Below are 20,730 nucleotides of genomic sequence, written 5' to 3' on the forward strand. Positions count from 1 at the left end.
TCAAAAAATCCTATCAATATCAAAGGAACTGCAGTGTTTGATCAAAAAATCCTATCAATATCAAAGGAACTGCAGTGTTTGATCAAAAATCCTATCAATATCAAGGAACTGCAGTGTTTGATCAAAAATCCTATCAATATCAAAGGAACTGCAGTGTTTGATCAAAAATCCTATCAATATCAAAGGAACTACACCGTTTGATCAAAAATCCTATCAATATCAAAGGAACTGCAGTGTTTGATCAAAACTCCTATCAATATCAAAGAAACTGCAGTGTTTGATCAAAAAATCTTATCAATATCAAAGGAACTGCAGTGTTTAATCAAAACTACTATCATATCAAAGGAACTGCAGTGTTTGATTAAAAATCCTATCAATATCAAAGGAACTGCAGTGTTTTGATCAAAAATCCTATCAATATCAAAGGAACTGCAGTGTTTGATCAAAAATCCTATCAATATCAAAGGAACTACACCGTTTGATCAAAAATCCTATCAATATCAAAGGAACTGTAGTGTCTGATCAAAAATCCTATCAATATCAAAGGAACTGCATTGTTTGATCAAAAATCCTATCAATATCAAAGGAACTGCAGTGTTTGATCAAAAATCCTATCAATATCAAAGGAACTGCAGTGTTTGATCAAAAATCCTATCAATATCAAACGAACTGCAGTGTTTGATCAAAAATCCTATCAATATCAAAGGAACTGCAGTGTCTGATCAAAAATCCTATCAATATCAAAGGAACTGCAGTGTTTGATGAAAAATCATATCATATCAATATCAAAGGAACTGCAGTGTTTAATCAAAACTACTATTAATATCAAAGGAACTGCAGTGTTTGATTAAAAATCCTATCAATATCAAAGGAACTGCAGTGTTTGATCAAAATCTTATCAATATCAAAGGAACTGCAGTGTTTAATCAAACCACTATCAATATCAAAGGAACTGCAGTATTTGATTAAAATCCTATCAATATCAAAGGAACTGGCAGTGTTTGATCAAAAATCCTATCAATATCAAAGGAACTGCAGTGTTTGATCAAAAATCCTATCAATATCAAAGGAACTACACCGTTTGATCAAAATCCTATCAATATCAAAGGAACTGTAGTGTTTGATCAAACTCCTATCAATATCAAAGGAACTGCAGTGTTTGATCAAAAATCCTATCAATATCAAAGGAACTGCAGTGTTTGATCAAAAATCCTATCAATATCAAAGGAACTGCAGTGTTTGATCAAAAATCCTATCAATATCAAAGGAACTGCAGTGTTTGATCAAAAATCCTATCAATATCAAAGGAACTGCAGTGTTTGATCAAAAATCATATCAATATCAAAGGAACTGTAGTGTTTGATCAAAAATCCTATCAATATCAAAGGAACTGCAGTGTTTGATCAAAAATCCTATCAATATCAAAGGAACTGCAGTGTTTGATGAAAAATCATATCAATATCAAAGGAACTGCAGTGTTTGATCAAAAAATCCTATCGGCATTTTCACAATTGAGTGTACCAACTTTTGTTCTTGAGTGTTACGGAAAAAATTCTAAAAAACTATTTTATGGTATATATTTACTCTTGTGAAAGCTTTTTGAGTAAGATTTTCTGAGCAAATCAAAGCAAAAATTACAAAAATCGGACCATGTTTGGCAAACATATGACATTTTTTGTGGTGTGAAAATGGTCAAATTTGACTGTTACGAAGGTACACTGCATTTTTCAACTTTAAGAAAATGCTGTTTTCATAATGTAAACTCTAGTGAAGGTACCTGTTTTTTCTTTCTGTGTGGTCTTAAGGATGTCTAATACAAGTAGTAAGTAGCGCCATGGTATGCTATTGACCAGTTGATTAACACCATTAACCCTTTTCCTGCCAAGTCGGTGAAAATCCGCTTGAAATTCGGTGTAGCTAGAATCTGAGCAGCCACGGCCGTTATCCTGCCAAGGCGGTGGAAATCGGGCTACTTTTTGGTACCCCCTTTCCTGCCTAGTCGACGGAACTACGTGTAGCAACCCTTGCTCGCGCTAGGGGTCGTTCGAGGACAGGTTTTGGGCGAGGAACGGCGTTTGCTCTCGAAATGGGTTCACAGAGAGTCCAACGACAGGGAAAGGTGCGGAAGCTACCCAGCCAGTCCCCCACCCCGGTGGGGGACTGGTTTTTTTGGGGGGACGAGTAGCGTACTTGGCAGGTTAGCACGTTGACGTATTCTAGCGGAGTTTGGGTTAACTTGGCTCTGAGGCACTACATAGATTGCGGCCGAAATTGACCGTCTCGGCAACGCTAATCTGTAAGGCAACCGCCTAAGACCGCCTCAGCTGGCGGTGCAATTTTTTGCCAATGGTGCGAGACGAAAATCACGGACTTGGTCCTGATTGACGGGAAGTGCGGACGGATTTGACGGACTCGGCTTTCTGTAAGGCAACCGCCTAAGACCGCCTCAGCTGGCGGTGCAATTTTTTGCCAATGGTGCGAGACGAAAATCACGGACTTGGTCCTGATTGACGGGAAGTGCGGACGGATTTGACGGACTCGGCTTGATTAGTCCCTGACATGGAACTGATCCGAACGGACTTGAGCGACATTTGTGAAGGGTAACCACCGCTTTTAACCGACTTGTTACCTTCTCGAAAAGACTACCCACTCAGATGTCGGACGTTGTCGGTTGCACTTGGCTCTAGACGTTCAAGCCGTGCAACGAAACACACCGCCTCAGCCTTGCCATTCACGAACATGGCCTCAAATTTGATACCATTGTTCACCGACTTGGCGGCTGCGGTTAGGTGCGTGAACCGTTGTTCACCGACTTGTTACGCCTATGTTGTCCCTGTGAAGTTCGGCTAACGGCCGAGTCTAACGGGAGTTGGCAGACCTGTGTTTGGTTTATACCGTAGTATGACCGACTCAGGTAGAGGTACCTGTCGGTATATTCCGAGTTTTACGCACTCGGGCGTCAATGACGGGTCGTCATCACCGCTGATGACGTAGACGTGCTGGCCACGTCATTTGAAGGAGCCATGTTTGCCCAACGGACGAGGCCGAGACAGCCGTTGACAATTTTGGCATCCTTCATCTTTGACCGCCTTAGTTGGGTAAGCCGCTCGGCAGGCGACGGTTATGACCTAAACAAGCCGCTGAAGCACTGTTCGTTGCCGTACAAGAACAAGACGGCCAGTCCATTACTGCTTAATGGGCGATCTGTCGGGTTGGCTTGTCACCGACTTGGATGACAATACGCCCTGCGCAGGGCTACTTAGAAGGGACATGAGGTTAAAGATACGGGTTTCCCACCCGTACTAAACATGGGCTTGGGCCAACGTCCTTGGGTGGCAGGTGCGCATGCCACGTACCCAGCTGGACGGAATGTCAAGTTGAGATGCTAATGACATTGACTATGTTATGCTAAGTGCTCGAGGGATTTGCATCGCAAATGAGTATTATTAGCATATCAAATGGTGCGGACAGGCAATTTACATGACGGGTAGGAATGTCAGCGCCGGTTGGTGGACTGATTGCCGTAGGTCCATTATAATAACAGGTGGATGCATATATTAACACCCCTGCGTCCAATCATGTCCAGGGCTTTGTTTCCCTGTGGCTTTAAAAGGGAGGGACCTGCTAGTCTGTCGACACTGTTCCAGACATGAGCTTGACGGACCGCAAAAGTTTTCTGAAGGCGAGCAGACGACTGAAGCTCAAAGATGCAGAGTCTCCGGGCGGTAGTGGTAGCGATCGTTGTGATGTCCCTAGTAAACGTTCTAAGAAGTCGGGCAAGAAACGCTCCCGTAAGGCGAAGCTATCTCCGGCTGAAAAACCCAGTGGTAAGCGTAAACGTAAGAGCGATCGTTCTGCCGATGAGGATGATGACGGGTCACCGGTCGCCAGTGGTTCTCACCCGGCTGCTCCGGGAGAGACTACTTCACCTGCAGAGACTACATCTGCTCTTGTGGGAGATACTTCACCTGCACAGACTACGTCTGCTGCTGCTAGTGAGACAGTGAGTAACGAGACGGCTGATGCCATTGGTTCTCCCCCGGCTGCTCCGGGAGAGACACCACCTGTTGCTACTATGAGCCCTCATCCTGCGTCAGGAGAGGTTCCTGTGCCCAGTGCGAAAGAGCTTGAGTCCTCGTCATCAGCAGAGGCTGCCCAGCCCGCTCCTGCCATAGTTTCGTGTGCTGCGATGTCCCCGCCGAAAAAGATAGTGCGGAGGGTTCGTTATCAGGATAGCCCACCTGATTTTGAGCCAGATATGATCCTTGATGCCGCTACGGGCGAGTTCAGGCCCAGACGCCCAGACGACGGTGATATCACCGCTGAGTCCGACTCGGAGGTTGACGAGGATGCGGCAGAGGACGATGACTTTTATGACAGGCAGTATGTAGGTGAGGCAAGCTCTGACGACGATGATGACGTTGCTGCTGTGTTGGCGGAGGACGACACCCCTCCTGTCTGGCGTATGTCGGAGACTACCGATGCTAATATATTTGAGGAGACCGATTTTGACCATGAGAGAGGACCGACTTTCACCTTGCCCAGCCACTCCCGTGAGCTCGATTACTTTTTTAAGTTATTCCAGCTACACTGATCAGATTGGCCAAGGACGAGACTAATAAATATGCCAAATTCCACCAGCGATATATCGCTAGGAAAATAGATAAATACTGGCGTAACGCTGACTACCGAGAGGTGCAGGCGTTCATTGGCGTCTTAGTCTGTATGGGTGTCGACCGTAAATCATCAGTGGAGGATTATTGGTCTAGCGATCCCTTTCTGAGAAACCAGGGTATTCTACTGTGATTACCCGCAGTCGCTTTCAGCAGCTTATGCGATACTTTCATCTGGCAGACCCAGAGAACGATCCACGTCGTGATCCTGATGAGGCACGCCGCCGACGTCGGTGTCAGGAGGATCCCCTGTATAAAATCAATCCATGGATGGAGCCCATAGTTGACCGGTGCGTAAATAATTATAAGATGGGTAGAGAGATCTCCATCGACGAGGGCATGGTGCGATTTAAGGGCCGTTCTAAATTTAAGCAGAGATTACCGCATAAGCCTGATCGAGACAGTTTCAAGATATGGCAGCTGTGCGACTCCACCACTGCATACATCGCTAACTTTGCACCGTACCTAGGTGTGAAATTTCGGGATCGGACTGATGGGAGACGGCAGGAGCGAGGTGTGGTGAAAAGAATTACGATGGAGCTGGTCCAGCCATTCTGTGGATATAATCACAGCCTATTCTGTGATAGCCTGTTTAGCACGGTCGTTACTGCTAGAGAGCTGATGGAGACCGGGATCTACATGGTCGGGAGTTTTAACCGCCGTAATCGTCGCACCATGCCCCCTCAATTAATTCCGCCGGGTAAGAGGAAGCGCCTTCCTCTGTCTGTTGGGGATATGAAAGCCACGACCAGAACGGACTCTCGTCTTAACATCACTGCTTATCAGGATAGTAACGCTCAGGTGCTGATCTTGAATACGGTCTATCCACCCTTGGAGTGCGTGCCAGTGGGGGAGGGAGACGAGCGGCGACAAGTGCCTCTGTCGCTGTATAATTATCGCCGGTACATGGGAGGCGTCGACCGAGCCAACCAGAAGCGCAAGTACTTTCACACTGGGCGCAGAACCACAGATGGTGGACATATCTGGCATGTTACCTGATTGATGTTGCCCTGGTAAATGCATATATATGCTTCAAGCATGTACACCCTGATAGTAAGCTGACCCATAAGATGTTTCATCTGCGTGTCGGGAAACAACTCATTGGCGGTTATTGTGGGCGATCGCAGCCCAGTGTGAGAGAGGTCGAGGCCACCGTTTCTCTTGCCTCGTACATCAATCCACAAAATCAGCCGATGCACGTTGTCAGCCGTTTGGAGGGGCGGCAGAAATGCTGTAAAGTATGCAGCAGAGAGGGTAAGACCACTGCGAGCGGACGACTGTCTGAGACGTCCAAAGGATGTAGTCTGTGCGGGGTCATCTTCACGAGGGCGAGTGTTTTGCGGCTTTTCATCATCGCATGATGCTACGAGGTAAGAGGAGCATTGGCGTGCAGACCTCTACTCACATAGCCCCGACGACACCCATCAGCAAGAGAACCGACGTAAATAACGGACAGGGGACAGCTTCGCCTAACAGTGGCTTGACTGTATTCTTAACACGGACCATGATCACATTTTGAGCACGGTTGTGCCGTTTGTTTGTGCTTTACGATCCCGCTGATTGTAAATTGAAACACGGATTATTTTGTACAATCCCCCGATTGTAATCTTTGTAACACGGACCATGCACTCGGACGTCGAGACAGACTCTGAGATTTATTATTCGGCATAATGTAAATTATTCCCGAATAAAATACTATCTATGGATCGCATATTTTCGTTTGTTTTGTTTAGACGGATTATTTTGTACAATTCCCCCTATTATAATTTTTGAAACACGGATCTGCCACCCCGATTGTAATTTTTGAAACACGGACCATGCACTCGGACGTCGAGACAGACTCCGAGATTTACTGTTCGGCATAATGTAATTATTCCCGAATAAAATACTATCTATGATCGCATATTTTCGTTTGTTTTGTTTTTACCCCCACTTTCGTTTTTGGCAGATCCGTAAGGACGCTATAGTAATGGATGAACGTGCGTTGTATCACGTGGGAGGGGCACAGCCCAACGGAGGCTGTGCTCGTGCGACGTAGACGTTGTACCAACCATCTGTCGTTGGGGTTAGTGCATAGAGCAGTTGCACTGTCCAGAGCTAAGGTGGTACAAAACTGCACCTTAGTAACACTGCACAACTAACCTGTTAGGAAACAGTAACACTAACGAGCTAAGTGTTCACTGAACTGGCCAAACTACGTACACGCCTTCCTTCAATGGCGGAACTATGTCGTTGACACTACGTCAAAGCAGACTGCACTGTGCGACTCTTCCAAGTCGTTCAAAGTACGTGGCCAAGTGACACAACCCAGGGGAAACAGGACAGGTTTGAGGGTGCTCCCGCACCCATAGCGCTAACCCCTGGGTCTTCTACTAACCCACGAGAGAGGTGACGTTTCCCCGGTGTGGCCGTGCGTGCCGGCGAACGAGCTTTACTTCCGCGAAAAGTAAGCTAGAAAAGGGCATAAAAGTGCACGTCCCCCGGGGCAAACAACGCCCGTGACCTCGTCATTTTCTGGACACAACCTCATCAGCGGTTGCCCCTCTATACGGGCATGCAAAAATTTTTGAAGTCTAACACGTATATGGTCGGTAATCGTACCCCGAAAATGCAGTATTTTCCCGCCAAATGCCTGGCAGGAAAGCGTGCAGGAGAGCCTATCTTCTGTAGACACGGAAAAGGGGGCCGGTTTTGACCGACTTGGCAGGATAACGGACAGGGGCGCTCGGCAGGAAAAGGGTTAATAAATCAAAAAATAGCCCATCGTTACGGATTTTTGCGTTTTTCATTATGGACAATTAACCCAGTGTATAACTTGGTTCTAATCTACAGTTATTTTGTAAAATGTTGTTAAAATCCATTGCAGGTATCTGTTAAGTACTGTAATAAACTCTACTGTCATAAGCATCCATTCGTTTATTTTCAAGAATTTGCCAAAGACTCAGCCTAAATTTTCCGGAAATTTATGTAGTGTCCGTACCCCACCATTTAATTCCACACCTATATTAGGCATTCAGCAAACAAAGATAAAATACATATTGTAGTACTTGGTATAGATGAATGATATATGGATTCATCTTAGACAATCACCATTTAAAAAAATATAGATGAATTATAGGCCAAATGTAGTGTCCGTACCCCCATGTAGTGTCCGTACCGCTTTTCCAGTGAATTACACTGATTTGGATTTGACTGAAGTAAAAGGTTTGATATACCCCTAGTACACTGCTGAGTGGTTTAATTATAATGTAACCATGTATAATCAGTGTAAAGTCAAACACTAAAATGTAATTTCAATTGACAGATGGATTCAATAAGGTCATTTTGGGGTCAACACAACATACAGTACGTTTTTGTACAGGAATTTTGCCCTGGATAAAAAATAGTGCCAATGACCTTGTAGCTACAATATACATGGGTGGTATGGAAGATGTACATAGTATACTACCAGATATAGTGAGTGCACAGGTCCTATTCTAATGGCAGAAGAAATGTTTAATTTAGGCTCATACTTACCGACACCCCAAACCCATCCCTATATACCGGTATACAGATATTAATCAATAGCCAACATAGAAAACTGCCATCAGGGCCTATACTTTAGTTTCTTTGTTATCTGTCTCTGACATAAGGTGGACTCTTATACAATCAGGCGATTGGATAAAAAGTTGAAACGTCAATGTTTATTAGACAAGGGGTTCCTGAGATGATCATTCATTAAATATGCCAAATAGCAATAACTTGATGCTGCTCAATGCCTTTTATTGCAAGTACATTCTCTATATCAACAGTACCGTATGTGCCAGTATAGTAAGTGTCATTAAATGTGATGCATTACTTTTTGAGGCTTGAGCTTACATTATCTACAACTCTGCGGTAATCCACCTTGCATAGCAGTCAGTTAGCTAAAACCCCTCGTAATAGACATTTCAACAACTGGTTTAGCATCTGAAATAACTGTGCTGTGATATTTAAGAGAAATCAGAGGATATGTTTGAATCAGCTTTTGGCAAAACCATAATGAATACAATAGCATTAGTGATAAAAATGATTCTTGCATAAATATAAAAAATAGCGTTGCTCGCATCTAAAAAAACGAAGTGCATGTTCCTGTTTCCTGTTTTTCACTTGCGAACAAAAAGTGCTATTTGTATTTGCAAAAGGTTTTAATTTTCAATGTTTAGATAGTAGTCCGTTTTAATGACCAATTTTCAATTTTGAAGATCAACAGTAAAAATTTGGTGGCCCAAACTTGAAATGTTTGGATATCAAATTAAAGTAATACACAGACAGAGTCGGAATATAAGGTGCAATATACACACCAACTAAACTGATAAGAATGAAACTACCAACAGCTTCAATGATATCAAATGTTGGACGTCAGTAAAAAAAAATTCACTTATTTCCCAGTTGTGTGAGTAGTATGTGTGACTCAAAATGTGAATATTTATTGGTTTCAGATAAAATGTATAACTATAATTTGACAATTATTGTAAGCAAATGTATTGGAAGTCAACATGATTGTCCACAAAAAGCTGAAAGTTGTGATCAATAGCAGAAAAACACCGGTCATTTTCAATGATCCATGATAAATTCGCACCTTGGAAGGAACAAATTTATATAGTGTCAGGGAGTTAGGTAGTCAAATTTGTTGTTTATTCTGTTTGTGTGGTGGAGTGACCTGATATCATCCTAAATTACTCATGTTCTCAATAATGTTTATGAGTTGCACTGCGCTACCCTCCATATAGACTCTCCACAGTAGCTGTGCCTTGTTTTGTGCGCGCCCATCATGGGCCTGCATTCGAAGGCTACGCTGTGCTAGCTGTGAGCACGCGCTGCCAGACACAGCGACTGTCGGTTTTTGCAAGTAAAAGAATATTCATAAGGGTATTGTCGTCAAAAGAAACACCTATCTAACTGGGCGGAGAAAAATTTTTACTAGTATCTGGTAGACTTATATACACAGTATGTTTTTATTTTTCATTTTTAATCTTATTTGGCTATGGTACTTGTCATTTTTTTTGATTAACGGATGTGTGCAGTTCTATAAAGTACCCGGATCAGGCAGAAATCTGACCGGTCGCTTGCAAGAACGTCCAGACCCTGGGATTCGCGTCGCGTCTCTGAAGGGCGCGCGCGTGTTCCAACAGGGAAGAACGCGAATCGCAGGGTCTCTGCCAGACTACCCTCCATACTGTGATGATTTACTTAATCAACCAATGGCCTGTCAACTGTCTGTATGTTTATATAAAACACAATGATTGGACTAAGACAGATACTACCGTATGTTCACATTCACAAAATTTAGGTCGGACCTGGGCAAGGTTACAATAATCCTCTGTGGGGAAAAAATTTGGTTCACCTTCACATTTTACAGGACCTGCCTAGTTTTGCCATTTATTTAAGAATTAATCTAACTGCTAAATGACATTTGAACTGCAGAGACATCTCCAGTATTGGTTTCATGAACTTTATGAGACAGAATTGGACTTGCAGATTGTACAGAAATGCATGTAACCAGTGCACAGTGTTTCTGATGTCTTTGTTAACTAATGCCTTTCTTTCAAATAATGTTAATCATCAGATGTGGTCCCACTTGTGGAGCAAAACCTGGTGGGAAGATATTGTGTTGAGAACATGGAATGATAAAGACTGGAGCAAAAACTTTTAGGTTCAGTTGGGCATCATCTGGGTCCAGACATGACCCAAATTTTGAGGCAGTACTGGATTCCCCTATTGCCCAGCCAAAACTAGACCGATTCTGGCCTGACCTAGAGTGTCCATATTGACAATATTGAGTTGACTCAAAACCTGGGCTGGCCCAGGGCTGACATAAACTACTCAATGTAAAAATGACATGTACTGGAGTCTGTATTCACAGTAGAGTGCATCTTGCCACATGGCATTCTTGTGGATACAAATCTCTTATCAGTGTTTGGGTATCCCTCAACGAAATATTAGCTAAAGCTGATCCACTATATTATATCATAAATAACCTCACATTTATTTTCTTGGTCAACTTTCACTACAAACTGATACCAAATATGACTACATTGTTTTCACAGTTTATACAAAACTGGCTTAAAAGATATCTGGGGTTGGTATAGGTTATTTAAGGTCGCAGACTAAAGATTAGCTCCAAAAATACAAAATTACTGCCATGGTCGTCCCCCCCCCCCCAAGTTTGAAGAAAAAAGTTGGCTTAGTTTGTGTCTTGGGACTTATATACCAAATTACAAAGCTATGAGACAAGCAGTTTTTTAGAAGATTTTTTAACAAAAATTTGCAAAAATTGCCTCCAAAACACAAATTTATTATTTTTCCTGAAGCCATATGAAAATATCTAAGTATATCCTAAGTCATCTGTATACCAAATATCAAATCTTATGCGATAGATGAGAATATATGAATTGATTATTCAGTGAATCCAGTGAATCAGTTGTGTGTTGGGTTGGTTTCCTTCAGTTGACTAATAAGATAAAACAATTTTGTTTCTCTACACATGACATTGACAAGAGACACTTCATCTCAGTGGGAGTAAATTTCATTATTTCAAGTACTAAAATGACAAATTTCTACATCAAGCAGTTTGTTGATAAAATGTTATCTTGACAGGTCCACTGATACAACTGTTATGTTGCAACTTGACCTTTTTCAAAATTATTGATCTGTCTTAAAAAACAGTTGCCTTTCTTGACCAGTATTTGGCTTGTCAACACACATGTACAAGCATTGCCATTTTTTGTTCAATGAATTTTAGTTCAGACTTAACTTTAGTAGAAAACAATTTTAATGCATGTTGTGTAATGTCCGTACCCCACCCCACAAACTAGTTAAATACAACTATTAATCAGTGAGTAGGGTTAATATTAGAAATTTTATAGCCTGATGATTTTACTGTTTTATCAAAAAACTTAAAAGTTTTCAATTTGTTCTTATTGTTGATGCAAAATTTATATTTGAGTATTGTTCTCAGAATAACATTAAACCATGAACCATAAATACAGTTTAATAATATCTTCAATTAGTTACACTGTGGTGAAAAGTTTACAGGATAAGGCAAAATGGAAAGAAAACCATGTTTCTTCATCAATTAATCAACTATTATTTCTACACTAAATGATCAGCTTCAGTACAGGTTTGCTTTGTGTTGTAGTGTCCGTACCCCTTGTACATACTTTATGAAATATTTTGATGAGTCTTTCCAACATGGACTAACATATGAAAGAATGCTATATATCATAGCTATGCATGCTGCCAATTATCATTTTAAGTTTTGGGATTCACTTTGGAAGATTATTAAGCAATAATTGAAATGTGTTCGTTATTCTTTCAAAAATAAAGTGTTTCGTTTGTTTTGCTTTGAAGAACAACATTGTATATACCCGGTGGAATTCAAAGATTCTCTACAAAAGTCATTTTATGATGTAAGGCTAACTGTATTGATTTGCATTTGGTAAAAGTATTGTATATTCTCCCCTAAATTTTGCAATGGTGAAAAATATTTTCTTAATTTTCTAAATTGTGTAGTGTCTGTACCCCATGTAAGGGTACGATAAAGAAGGCCTGTTTATTATGGAACTAAGACAGTTTGTGCGAAACCATTTCTGCACTATATATGTGGCATATGTACCTAAGTCCTGGTAAGGTTTTCACATTAAAACAATGAGGTTGAAATTTGGCCATTTTTGACCCCTACTTTGTACACTCAATTGTGAAAATGCCGTTTGAATATCAAAGGAACTGCATTGTTTGATCAAAAATCCTATCAATATCAAAGGAACTGCAGTGTTTGATCAAAATCCTATCAATATCATAGGAACTGCAGTGTTTGATCAAAAATCCTATCAATATCAGAGGAACTGCAGTGTTTGATCAAAAATCCTATCAATATCAAAGGAACTGCAGTGTTTGATCAAAATCCTATCAATGTCAAAGGAACTGCAGTGTTTGATCAAAAATCCTATCAATGTCAAAGGAACTGCAGTGTTTGATCAAAAATCCTATCAATATCAAAGGAACTGCAGTATTTGATCAAAAATCCTATCAATATCAAAGGAACTGCAGTGTTTGATCAAAAATCCTATCAATGTCAAAGGAACTGCAGTGTTTGATCAAAATCCTATCAATGTCAAAGGAACTGCAGTGTTTGATCAAAAATCCTATCAATGTCAAAGGAACTGCAGTGTTTGATCAAAATCCTATCAATATCACAGGAACTGCAGTATTTGATCAAAAATCCTATCAATATCAAAGGAACTGCAGTGTTTGATCAAAAATCCTATCAATGTCAAAGGAACTGCAGTGTTTGATCAAAAATCCTATCAATATCAAAGGAACTGCAGTATTTGATCAAAAATCCTATCAATATCAAAGGAACTGCAGTGTTTGATCAAAAATCCTATCAATGTCAAAGGAACTGCAGTGTTTGATCAAAAATCCTATCAATGTCAAAGGAACTGCAGTGTTTGATCAAAAATCCTATCAATGTCAAAGGAACTGCAGTGTTTGATCAAAAATCCTATCAATATCAAAGGAACCGCACTGTTAAATAAAAAAATCCTATCAATATCAAATGAACTGCAGTGATTGATCAAAATCCTATCAATGTCAAAGGAACTGCAGTGTTTGATCAAAAATCCTATCAATGTCAAAGGAACTGCAGTGTTTGATCAAAAATCCTATCATGTCAAAGGAACTGCAGTGTTTGATCAAAAATCCTATCAATATCAAAGGAACTGCAGTGTTTGATCAAAAATCCTATCAATATCAAAGGAACTGCAGTGTTGGATCAAAAATCCTATCAATATCAAATGAACTGCAGTGTTTGATCAAAAATCCTATCAATGTCAAAGGAACTGCAGTGTTTGATCAAAAATCCTATCAATGTCAAAGGAACTGCAGTGTTTGATCAAAAATCCTATCAATGTCAAAGGAACTGCAGTGTTTGATCAAAAATCCTATCAATATCAAATGAACTGCAGTGTTTGATCAAAAATCCTATCAATACAAGGAAAGAACTGCAGTGTTTGATCAAAAATCCTATCAATATCAAAGGAACTGTAGTGTCTGATCAAAAATCCTATCAATATCAAAGGAACTGCAGTGTTTGATCAAAATGCTATCAATATTATAGGAACTGCAGTGTTTGATTAAAAATCCTATCAATATCAAAGGAACTGCAGTGTTTGATCAAAAATCCTATCAATATCTAAGGAACTGCAGTGTTTGATCAAAAATCCTATCAATATCAAAGGAACTGCAGTGTTTGATCTAAAATCCTATCAATATCAAAGGAACTGCAGTGTTTGATCAAAAATCCTATCAATATCAAAGGAACTGCAGTGTTTGATCAAAAATCCTATCAATATCAAAGGAACTGCAGTGTTTGATCAAAAATCCTATCAATATCAAAGGAACTGCAGTGTTTGATCAAAAATCCTATCAATATCAAAGGAATAATATTTACTAATCAGCCAACTCGCAGAAATTTGACAGTGTGTCAACTGAAATGTTGTAAAACTCTAAAAATGTGAGTTGAGATGAATGCTATATTTTCACCAAAGCCTAAGAAGAATACTCTTGTATTGTTTTCAGTAAAATAATATCTGAAGAGATACAAACTTTAAACCTCTAGCTCTGTAATAATATCTCACAACTAGTATGAACAACATCTATTCAAATATTGAAAACCTACAATATTGTATCACCTTATTGAAATCCCCTTAATTAAATATTAATTATTTGATCCAAAAACAGAAGGATGGATGTAAGTCACAATCAAGTTTTACAAGTCTCATCAAAACCTCACCAATACTCCAGTACTAGATGACACTAATAGTACAAACATGTATGGGAGACACACTATTTAAAGAGTGATAAAAAAAAAGAATATTCAAGGAAAATGAGTCTTTTCAATGCTTATTCAAACTAACGACAAAATTCACATAAATTGTTTGTTGTTCATGAGGTCAAAAAATTTCCAGGTCTTTCAGGAAATAAATTTGAACTACTTGTTTGATCAATGTCTATATTTTGACAGCAGAGTTGTTAGTCAATGAGATGATTGAAAAAGAATTACAACTTTGGTTAAAAAGCAACATCAAGTATCAAGGATTTGATAAAGATCTCCTATTTCAAAATTGGTCAAAATCCATCCAAAAATGAAAAAGTTGCATCCTTAAGCTTGTTCATAATTATCCTAATCGAATAATAAATTTGCATAAATTAAAACTTTTGTTAAAATGACATCATTCAAGCGTCAGGGTATCAATAAAACTCAAATAATTCAAATTTCATCAAAATCCGTCGATAAATATGAGAGTACTGAGCTTCTTTAGGATAATCTAATTTAATCTGCTTATTTGCATAAATCAAATTACACATTTGTTCTAGATAAAGAACACCTGGGAGTGAATGTTCTCTTTCTACCCAAACTATTCCTTTTCAATGGTCAACTGTTGTAACTACATTCACTTTTGCTTTGTAAAGCTGTGATATTGGCATTAGTTTCCACAAAAAAGAATGAAAAGATGGTTTCCAAACATGTTGCCATGGTAACAGTGGTCTAAAGGACTATTATTTGATGTGTAAGTCATTTTCTGTTATTGCCATGGTAACAGTTTTGGGTCAATGTCATGTTTTGATTACAAAAAGTAGCTTTTGTGAAGGTTGTCTGCTTTGATGACCTTTGACCTACATTTGTAATGGCAGGTATTGTTCCCAAAGACACAGTCAGAAGATTGTCAAGGCAAGGCAATGGACCAGGAGAAGTCAGGTGGCCATGGGGATTGACAATAAACCACAATGGACAAGTAGTTGTCAGTGACGTGGGAGAAGAACATGATGATGAACAGCCTGGCAGTGTGAAGACAGTAACAGCAGACACTGCACAGATCATATCAACAATCACTTTTCATGGCTTGCCAAATACTTTCAGACCAACAGATGTGAAAATGTCTAAAAACAATTTGTATTACATTGCCGACAATGGCAACAAATGCATTCTAGTGTGCGATGCAAAGAGTAGATTGAAACAAATAATAGATATTGGTGAAGTGAGTTTACCTATGATATGTCTTGGTCCGGACAACACTGTTTTTGTAGCAGACTACAATGGCCGTGTGATAAAATACAGCAAAGCTGGTGAAATGATTTCAAGTAAACAACTCAGTGAACCCTGCGATCTGACCATGAATAGCAAATATCAACTCATAGTGTCATGTGAAGATGAACATTGTATCTATGTTTTGGACAGTAATCTCAACACATTGCACACATTTGGACATGAACACTTAGTAGAGCCACGTGGAGTCAGTGTTGATGCAATTGGAGAAAATATTTATGTAGCAGATGAGAATAAAGTAAAGATCTTTAGTGCACAGGGTGAATACCTGACAGATGTAACTGTAGATGGAGAGCCTCTGATCATTGCAGTGTTTGCAGACGGTAGAATAGTTTATACAGATGTCAGTGATCTCAGTGATGTCAGTGATGTCAGTGTTGGCACTGTGCGTGTAATTTACACGTAAGAAATATGAGAAGACAGTTTATGCAAGTATTGCAGCAAATACAACTCTACAACACAACAACACCATCCAAAGTGAAAATTCCTCTTTTTTCACCAAAACTCTCAATATTTCTCAGCCAAGTTTGGGCTAGAATTGTACGTTAGGACGTAAAGAAGAGACTCCAAGTGAAATTGAAGTCATTGGTTGAAATTTTGTAGTTTTTTAAAGAGTAATTTTTTGTACAACTGTCAAGAAATTGTATTCTGGTTTGTTGAAGAGCAATTGTAATGAACGCAAGAATACAAATATTCTCATTTTTCTGAGAATTGTTGATATTTTCCCTGCCATGTTTGGGTTAGAATTTTACGTCTTGATGTAATTAATCTGGGAAAGTGGAAATTTTAATGATCAGTTGAAATTTTATATTTGTTTAAAAGAATATTTTTGAAATTGATGAAGGTATTGTTTGTATTCAATGGTTTGAGATGATTGCATTGCAAAATGTAAACATTATCATGGTTTTTCTTGGATATGCTTGATATTTTCCATGGCATGTTAGGGTTAGAATTTCACTTCAGAATGTAATGAAGCTGAGAAAGTGAAAATCAAAGCAATCGGTTGAAATTTTCATATTTTTTACAAGTTGTGTTTTGATAATTTTATACATGATTGCATTGACAGTTGTATTCATTGAAACCATTGATCAAAGCATCGCTGTCAAATCTTGTCATATTTGCTGCAAATCAATAGATACAATGTTCAAACTTTACCTGTAGGTCGGCCGAGGTCCAAAGCACTTGTGATTTCTTACATTCCACTCCGATCACTCAAAAAAGGTCAGAATTTCACGATTTTAAACGGAAACACGGTCCATTCAGTCTGCTACTTAGCCCTGCGTACAGGTCTGTGTGTTCCCGGCGTTATACGGCCTCCACCACAGCCCTGCAACGGTCTATGGAGATGACTGGCGACAATGCGGTCCAGATCCGGACCGCAACGAAAAGACTCTTTTTGGCCGAAATTCTGCTCTATCGGGGCAAAATCCTTTCCCTGCCTACCTTTACCTCCTAACCGACCCCAGAAAAGATGCGATTAACTTCTCCTAACGTCCAAAACCGCTCGTTTTCTGAAACATAACGTACTCGACAAGTTGTTTACCCATGGAGATCGCCATTTTGAATCTCGCCAGTTATCTCTATGGACCCTTGCAGGGCTGTGGTGGAGGCCGTATAACGCCGGGAACACACAGACCTGTACGCAGGGCTATCTGCTGCTAATCCAAGACACACTGTTCATGTTGTATACGTCCGCAGGTTGACCTCATCGCTATGATGAAAAAAATAGTGCGTAAGAGATAGCTTCGGCGTTTCGTCTAGCGTGACATAGGAAGACATTTACTGATTTGGAGCACGCTATTTGCCTAACATTATTTTTCGCACCTTTGTACAACGATATAGCATAAACATCTTTCATGTATGTCACGGTTGAAGTGTGTTCACCCATAATAGCGGAATATCAATCCACTGTATAGGGGCCGTTGATAATGTCAGAACACACATCACAGACAATCCTCCAAATGTTTGTCCTTAAGCCTTTACCCATCTTCCCTAGGCAAGAATTCGAAGATGAATATTTTACCTTTGAAATTTCGATGTGAACTAACGGCGAATTTGAATACTGCCTGCAAAAGGGCCTAACCGCGAGTGCCTCTGTTACACTGACCATCGGCCCTGACATGGCATATATCCGCTAGGTGGCGCCGTAAGCGTTGAACCGTAAAGGCTATCTGCTGAAGCGATTTGAATGCATTCCAATTTTTTGATTTTGTGGGTGAGTGTGAGTTTTTGTATACCAAAGTAGCGAAAAATAAAGTGGCCAATTATTATGTAAATATTAATATTGTTGATGTCATCGCTGACAGCGATGTAGGATTAGCAAAGTTATTTGAATGTTCTATTACTTTATGTGTGTTTCTGAACCTATGGTTTTACTAGACCTTTAAACCCGGGTCAAGGTTTATAAAAGAACTTTTCATTTGGATATTTTCAATACTGTGGGCACGTTTTTAAAAGCTAACTTCTGCATTTTCCAATGACATTTTCGTAGCTAGCAATGGTAGGCTGATCGTTTCAATTTTATCTTATACATCTTTTGACTTTTGATAAAAAAATTGTCTTCTGCAAACTAAATGTTTGGATTTTAGCTGATTAAAGTTGGCACATTGTGGATTGTATTTTACTGCACGCTTCCTTTTTGAACTTGTACTTTAAATCGGATTTAATGTAAAATTTCTTAAACTTTGTATATTTTATCAGCATTGTAAAAAATTATATTTTCTATGAACATCATTAAGACTATGGATTGTTTAATTCACTTGTACTTACATTAATAATATGTACATGTTTCTTTAAAATTTTCAAAATTATGGATCATGAAGATTTAAGGTATGACTTCTTCTGTCTGCGAAATCATTCATGTTTTCACATTTGGAGTTCGTATTTGGAACAAACTGAGTTGTCAGTGTTGTCTTTTTAGCGGGTTGGGTTTTACAGACAATATTGAATATTTTTACTATCAGACTGACAGAATAGGTTATTAAGATATATTTTAATTCTTTCAGAATCACTGTTGATACACAATTTGGAATATCGGAAGATAATCATAATATTTTCATGACAAATTTTAGAATGGATTCATTCAAAGTTTCTTACTTCAGATTGTGCCTTTTGTCGTTGGAAGATTGAAACTATTATACACTTGCTTTATAAATGTAAAGTGATCGAGGAATTTTGGTCCGACATTAGTCAGACTTGGTGCACATTTTCTCAGTTCAGAAATGTTGTATCAGCAAAGCAGAATTTAATAGAAGATTCCGTTTGACCTAAATTTGCAAATTTTGTATTGTTGGAAGCCAAGGGTTTGATTTTTAAGTAGAAACACTTTCGTGTTTTTTTGTAACATGGAGACGGTAAAACACTTTATCACGATCTGTAAAATACTTTACTTTGTAAACATAAAAGGAAATGGTGAGACTTTTTACTAATGTTTACGGGAGAAAATTAAACTTTGATGGATCACAGTAATTTCAGAAACATGGTATCAGCTTTTCTTAGTTTTGTAAGTTTTCTTTTGTCAGCAATAAAATATTGATGAAAAAGATGTTTTTAATGAGTCAAAGTACATAATATAGTTGTTTAGGATAAAATGCGATTTCGAATCCAAAAATGGGAGTCAGTCAAAAATGAGCGTTCGAAAGTTAAAAATGCGACTACCAGTCCAAAATGGGAGTTAGTCCAAAAGGGCATTCGAAAGTTGAAAATGCAACTTGAACTATGAGTCCAAAATGGGAGTTCGAATTTTGACCTTGATGCATGTATGTGAAAGGGCAAGATTATGTCAAGTTTCTGGTCACTTTGTCCCAGCTCATATACCCTAGCCAAATAATTGCCAATTTTCTGCATCATTGCACTTTAATTGCAGTAAGCTTCCACTGTAGTTAAGGCCTCTGGCCCATATACAAGGGGGATACAGTAAATAGTATCCATGCGACATGAGAATACATGTGCAAGCGTTAACCTGGTTATATTGAGAGAAACAGTGAACCTATGTGATAGAAGGTTGAAGCATAAAGACATTCTTATTGACAGTTTGCAGCTGGATGACTAGCCATATCAGTGACTGTTGATCTAAGTGTAAACGCTTCATACAGACAGTGACAAAGATTGATCCGGAGTGTTGGATTGGTTGTACACATTAGTTTCCTAAACTTATACAAGTTTGGTTCCACAATAACTTCTTGAGGTAACAGAGAAATCCTTAAATCAACATATAAAGGGCATACTAGAGGAAAATGGTATTCATCTACAACACCTTGCTTACAGATGGTGCAAATTATGTGTGTAGAGTCGACGTTGTGTCGCTCTCCTTCTTCAATGGCCAGCATCAGTGTAGAACACCGAAAATATGCAAATGTTTGTATAAAATTTCTGTTTTATTTCAAAAGGTAAATGCCTATCTGGTTCTAATAAACTATTGCATTGTCTATATGTGCGTAATTTTGATTTTTCTGAGATGTTGCTTTTCTAATGCTTTTTTTCCCACTCCTAAGACAGCGCCCTCTATCAGTGAATGGGTTCTGACTTTTGTGGGACAATTAGGGGCTTTTCAAATTGGCATATGTTTCCATGGCAGTCACATCAAATTTTCGACAACAGCAACGAAAAGGACACATTACCACGAATATTGAAGAGATGATTCGAAACATAAAGCAAATGAAGTGAAGAAATCATGAGTGAGGAGTTGCAAAGCCTCACCAGCCAACATGACGTCATCACATACTAAAGCTGACTGCAGAGAGAGAGAGAGAGAGAGAGAGAGAGAGAGAGAGAGAGAGAGAGAGAGAGAGGTATACAAGTCGACTTTCGCCCTGTTTACAGTGCATCGTCAGGTCCAACTTGAGATCCCAAGTACATGTGCATGTACCACTATTAAGGCTTGAAAGTGCAAAGTATGCAAAATCAATTTTGCAAATTGATTATCAGAAC

General features: G+C 39.3%; 2 protein-coding genes across 2 annotated transcripts in view; both read left to right on the forward strand.

The window, feature by feature from the left end:
• Positions 1–19,345, forward strand: part of LOC139127426 (uncharacterized) — an 88,689-nt gene extending 69,344 nt beyond the window's left edge. Inside the window, exons 10-11 of the mRNA XM_070693353.1 lie at positions 15,390–17,063; positions 17,448–19,345. The gene's annotated coding sequence lies outside the window, so the exon portion shown is untranslated. The remainder of the gene's footprint in view (positions 1–15,389; positions 17,064–17,447) is intronic.
• On the forward strand, positions 15,383–16,207 carry LOC139127352 (tripartite motif-containing protein 2-like). The gene has a single exon (XM_070693268.1). The coding sequence runs from the start codon at positions 15,383–15,385 to the stop codon at positions 16,205–16,207; it is 825 nt and encodes a 274-aa protein (XP_070549369.1).
• Positions 19,346–20,730: the final 1,385 nt, after the last annotated feature.

This window comes from Ptychodera flava, unplaced genomic scaffold (assembly GCF_041260155.1).
Source record: "Ptychodera flava strain L36383 unplaced genomic scaffold, AS_Pfla_20210202 Scaffold_31__1_contigs__length_3010019_pilon, whole genome shotgun sequence".
Classification (NCBI taxonomy): Eukaryota; Metazoa; Hemichordata; class Enteropneusta; family Ptychoderidae; genus Ptychodera; species Ptychodera flava.

Excerpts from the sequence above, each read along its gene's own strand:
- LOC139127352 (XM_070693268.1), top strand. The coding sequence starts at position 15,383 with ATGGCAGGTATTGTTCCCAAAGACACAGTCAGAAGATTGTCAAGGCAA.